The sequence below is a fragment of the Oncorhynchus gorbuscha genome, linkage group LG10 (genome assembly GCF_021184085.1).
Source record: "Oncorhynchus gorbuscha isolate QuinsamMale2020 ecotype Even-year linkage group LG10, OgorEven_v1.0, whole genome shotgun sequence".
NCBI classification, from domain to species: Eukaryota; Metazoa; Chordata; class Actinopteri; order Salmoniformes; family Salmonidae; genus Oncorhynchus; species Oncorhynchus gorbuscha.
Window position 1 is genome coordinate 15,198,384 of NC_060182.1, and position 6,000 is coordinate 15,204,383.

Here is a 6,000-nt window from a genome sequence, read left to right on the forward strand (position 1 = left end):
AACGAGGCGGTCTTCTGGTCAGACTCCGGAGACGGGCACATCGTGCACCACTCCCTAGCATTCTTCTCGCCAATGTCCAGTCTCTTGACAACAAGGTTGATGAAATCCGAGCAAGGGTAGCATTCCAGAGGGACATCAGAGACTGTAACGTTCTTTGCTTCACGGAAACATGGCTCACTGGAGAGACGCTATCCGAGGCGGTGCAGCCAGCGGGTTTCTCCACGTATCGCGCCGACAGAAACAAACATCTTTCTGGTAAGAAAAGGGGCGGGGGCGTATGCCTTATGGCTAACGAGACATGGTGTGATGAAAGAAACATACAGGAACTCAAATCCTTCTGTTCACCTGATTTAGAATTCCTCACAATCAAATGTAGAGCGCATTATCTACCAAGAGAATTCTCTTCGATTATAATCACAGCCGTATATATCCCCCCCCAAGCAGACACATCGATGGCTCTGAACGAACTTTATTTGACTCTTTGCAAACTGGAATCCATTTATCCGGAGGCTGCATTCATTGTAGCTGGGGATTTTAACAAGGCTAATCTGAAAACAAGACTCCCTAAATTGTATCAGCATATTGATTGCGCAACCAGGGGTGGAAAAACCTTGGATCATTGTTACTCTAACTTCCGCGATGCATATAAGGCCCTGCCCCGTCCCCCTTTCGGAAAAGCTGACCACGACTCCATTTTGTTGATCTCTGCCTACAGACAGAAACTAAAACAAGAGGCTCCCACGCTGAGGTCTGTCCAACACTGGTCCGACCAAGCTGACTCCACACTCCAAGACTGCTTCCATCACGTGGACTGGGATATGTTTCGTATCGCGTCAGATAACAATAATGACGAATACGCTGATTCGGTGTGCGAGTTCATTAGAACGTGCGTTGAAGATGTCGTTCCCATAGCAACGATTAAAACATTCCCTAACCAGAAACCGTGAGTTGATGACAGCATTCGTGTGAAACTGAAAGCGCGAACCACTGCTTTTAATTAGGGCAAGGTGACTGGTAACATGACCGAATACAAACAGTGCAGCTATTCCCTCCGCAAGGCTATCAAACAAGCTAAGCGTCAGTACAGAGACAAAGTAGAATCTCAATTCAACGGCTCAGGCACAAAAGAGGCATGTGGCAGGGTCTACAGTCAATCACGGACTACAAGAAGAAATCCAGCCCAGACACGGACCAGGATGTCTTGCTCCCAGGCAGACTAAATAACTTTTTTGCCCGCTTTGAGGACAATACAGTGCCACAAAACATGCGGACTCTCCTTCACTGCAGCCGAGGTGAGTAAGACATTTAAACGTGTTAACCCTCGCAAGGCTGCAGGCCCAGACGGCATCCCCAGCCGCGCCCTCAGAGCATGCGCAGACCAGCTGGCCGGTGTGTTTACGGACATATTCAATCAATCCCTATACCAGTCTGCTGTTCCCACATGCTTCAAGAGGGCCACCATTGTTCCTGTTCTCAAGAAAGCTAAGGAAACTGAGCTAAACGACTACCGCCCCATAGCACTCACTTCCGTCATCATGAAGTGCTTTAAGAGACTAGTCAAGGACCATATCACCTCCACCCTACCTGACACCCTAGACCCACTCCAATTTGCTTACCGCCCAAATAGGTCCACAGACGATGCAATCTCAACCACACTGCACACTGCCCTAACCCATCTGGACAAGAGGAATACCTATGTGAGAATGCTGTTCATCGACTACAGCTCGGCATTCAACACCATAGTACCCTCCAAGCTCGTCATCAAGCTCGGGTCTCGACCCCGCCCTGTGCAACTGGGTACTGGACTTCCTGACGGGCCGCCCCCAGGTGGTGAGGGTAGGCAACAACATCTCCTCCCCGCTGATCCTCAACACTGGGGCCCCACAAGGGTGCGTTCTGAGCCCTCTCCTGTACTCCCTGTTCACCCATGACTGCGTGGCCACGCACGCCTCCAACTCAATCATCAAGTTTGCGGACGATACAACAGTGGTAGGCTTGATTACCAACAACGACGAGACGGCCTACAGGGAGGAGGTGAGGGCCCTCGGAGTGTGGTGTCAGGAAAATAACCTCACACTCAACGTCAACAAAACTAAGGAGATCATTTACATTTACATTTAAGTCATTTAGCAGACGCTCTTATCCAGAGCGACTTACAAATTGGATGATTGTGGACTTCAGGAAACAGCAGAGGGAACACCCCGCCATCCACATCGATGGAACAGTAGTGGAGAGGGTAGCAAGTTTTAAGTTCCTCGGCATACACATCACAGACAAACTGAATTGGTCCACTCACACAGACAGCATCGTGAAGAAGGCGCAGCAGCGCCTCTTCAACCTCAGGAGGCTGAAGAAATTCGGCTTGTCACCAAAAGCACTCACAAACTTCTACAGATGCACAATCGAGAGCATCCTGGCGGGCTGTATCACCGCCTGGTACGGCAACTGCTCCGCCCACAACCGTAAGGCTCTCCAGAGGGTAGTGAGGTCTGCACAACACATCACCGGGGGCAAACTACCTGCCCTCCAGGACACCTACACCACCCAATGTTACAGGAAGGCCATAAAGATCATCAAGGACATCAACCACCTGAGCCACTGCCTGTTCACCCCGCTATCATCCAGAAGGCGAGGTCAGTACAGGTGCATCAAAGCTGGGACCGAGAGACTGAAAAACAGCTTCTATCTCAAGGCCATCAGACTGTTAAACAGCCACCACTAACATTGAGTGGCTGCTGCCAACACACTGACTCTGACACTGACTCAACTCCAGCCACTTTAATAATGGGAATTGATGGGAAATGATGTAAATATATCACTAGCCACTTTAAACAATGCTACCTTATATAATGTTACTTACCCTACATTATTCATCTCATATGCATACGTATATACTGTACTCTATATCATCGACTGCATCCTTATGTAATACATGTATCACTAGCCACTTTAACTATGCCACTTTGTTTACATACTCATCTCATATGTATATACTGTACTCGATAGCCTCTACTGTATCTTGCCTATGCTGCTCTGTACCATCACCCATTCATATATCCTTATGTACATATTATTTATCCCCTTACACTGTGTATAAGACAGTAGTTTTGGAATTGTTAGTTAGATTACTTGTTGGTTATTACTGCATTGTCGGAACTAGAAGCACAAGCATTTCGCTACACTCGCATTAACATCTGCTAACCATGTGTATGTGACAAATAACATTTGATTTGATTTGATTTGAAGGAGCTGGAGCAGCAGAATGGGCAGAAACCCCAGTGGCTTGATGTGCCAAGCTTATAGAGACATACCCAGAGTCTTGCAGCTGTCATTGCTGCAAAAGGGGGGGGGGGGGGTGGATAGTTATGCACGCTCTAGTTTTCTGCTTTTCTGTCTTATTTCTTGATGGTTTCACAATAACAAATATTTTGCATCTTCAAAGTGGAAGGCATGTTTAAAATAAAATGATACAACCACCCCAAAAATCTATTTCATTCCAGGTTTTAAGGCAACAAAATAGGATAAATGCCAAGGGGGGTGAATACTTTCACAAGCCACTGTATGTCACACAGTCTGGACCAAACTGTCTGTCTGAATAAGTCACACAGTCTGGACCAAACTGTCTGTCTGAATAAGTCACACAGTCTGGACCAAACTGTCTGTCTGAATAAGTCACACAGTCTGGACCAAACTGTCTGTCTGAATAAGTCACACGGCCTGGACCAAACTGTCTGCCTTTCATAACCCTGGCCTTTCATAACCCAGATAAATCACACGGCCTGGACCAAACTGTCTGCCTTTCATAACCCAGATAAAAAAGACTACAGTTTACTATAGAATACTATAGTACTTACTATATAATGATATAGTATTCTGTTACTATAGAATTATGTAGTATTTTGTAGTAAACCTGTATACTGTAGAATTCTACACTGCACACTGTCGTTTCCCCTGATCGTGTAGTGTGAACTATATAATTTTGTAGTATACTGTGGATTACTACAGTATACTACACACTGTAGTATCCCTTGATCATGTAGTGCTTACTACATAATTTTGTAATATACTGTAGAATACTGTACTACACACTGTAGTATCCCTTAACCATGTAGTGCTTACTATAAAATGTTGTAGTATACTGTAGAATACTATATTAAATACTACAATATTATCTGCCAAAAACACTGTAGTAAATACTACGGTAATGTCCAATAAAACATAGTTTTTTAAAACTATACTAATACTACATTATTCAATTTGCATATGCTCCACCCATACCCATCCCCCATATCCAAATTTGTGCCACCCATAAGTAAGAAACCTACATGCCAATTATAGACCATATATTGTGTTCCTTACAGGTAATAGAAAAGAGCAGAAGTGTTGAACTATCTGTTCAGACTCCAGTCCTACCTTCAGTTTATGGAGTATTTGCTCATAGTCTATCTTATATGATAAAGATAATAGAACAAAAAACACTAGTAAATACTACAGTAATACCTGCAATAACACTACAGTAATTACTATAGTATTTATACTGTAATACACTGTACTACAGTCAAGTCCACAAAACCATATAGTGAACACTACATTAATGTCTGTAAAAACACTACAGTGAATACTACAGTAAAGTCTGCAAAAACCGTACAGTGAATACTATAGTATACTAGTTTGTCCTCAAAAACACTACAGTGAATACTATAGTCTGCAAAAACACTACAATGAATACTATAGTCTGCAAAAACACTACAGTGAATACTATAGTCTGCAAAAACACTACAGCACATTACAGAAAAAACACTACAGTTAAAACTATAGTATACTTCCGCAAAAGCACTACAGTACACTATAGTATATAAATATAGTAATACTACAGTATTTAGACCATAGTATACTGTAGTATTTTTCATATGGGCAGCTGTCCTGTCTTATCTTTCTGCAAATTTATCTGTTCTCTTCCTCTCTCTGTTCCTCACATTATCCTTCTCTCTTATCCTCTATCTGTTTTCTCTCTAATATTCTCCCTCTCTGTTCGGCACAGACTGTCCCTCTCTGTCCGCTACAGACTGTCCCTCTCTGTCCGCTACAGACTGTCCCTCTCTGTCCGCTACAGACTGTCCCTCTCTGTCCGCTACAGACTGTCCCTCTCTGTCCGCTACAGACTGTCCCTCTCTGTCCGCTACAGACTGTCCCTCTCGTTCATTCTGCTTCTATCTTACCTCTCCCTGCGTCAGTGGGATTGCATAATGAAAGATCATCCATTGCAACCATATAAAGGAGCACATCACACATTCAAACACACACACACACACACACACACGCTCATCTACGTGCCTTACTCAACTGTCCTCAAATAACCTGGGCAGTAAATTGTAAACTGAAATCAACACAGACACATCCAAAATAGCTTTTGTCAATGCATGTTATTCATCTGCAGAATTAGTCAGCAAATAGTGAAACTGATGCATGTTCCTGCTCCCCACGTGCACTATCATCTCCCCCCCTCTCTCCCATCCCTCCTGCTCCCTCTCCTTCTCTTTTACCATATCTTACCTGAGGGAATCTTTCACCCTCTCCTTCAGGGGAGGTGTGGTGGAGTGTGTCCGTCTTCGGGCCACCTGGTCAAGGCAAAGCTCGTCCAAAACATCCCTCTCCACGTAAAACTTCCCAGCTCTCTGTTCTTCAACACCCATGGTTGTCTGCCTGTCTGTCTTCCAACACTGAGTGTCTTTGTGTTGATTTCTTTGTGTCTGTCTGTCTGTCTGTCTGTCTGTCTGTCTGTCTGTCTGTCTGTCTGTCTGTCTGTCTGTCTGTCTGTCTGTCTGTCTGTCTGTCTGTCTGTCTGTCTGTCTGTCTGTCTGTCTGTCTGTCTGTCTGTCTGTCTGTCTGTCTGTCTGTCTGTCTGTCTGTCTGTCTGTCTGTCTGGACTAGTCTGAAACACTGTGCAGGTCTCTCCAAAACATTACTTAGAAAAAAACACTGTTGGTCCAAAAAGCTAAA

The 6,000-nt window shown here is 44.5% G+C and overlaps 1 protein-coding gene across 3 annotated transcripts in view; it reads right to left on the reverse strand.

Moving 5' to 3' along the window:
- The window catches only part of LOC124045588 (solute carrier family 26 member 6-like), a 29,072-nt gene that overhangs the window by 22,901 nt on the left and 171 nt on the right, over window positions 1–6,000 (reverse strand). For all 3 annotated transcript variants that reach the window (XM_046364979.1, XM_046364978.1, XM_046364977.1), the window contains exon 1: window positions 5,554–6,000. This exon is cut by the window's right edge. In XM_046364979.1, coding sequence (XP_046220935.1) covers window positions 5,554–5,693 — 140 coding nt within the window. In that variant the 5' untranslated portion in view covers window positions 5,694–6,000. The remainder of the gene's footprint in view (window positions 1–5,553) is intronic.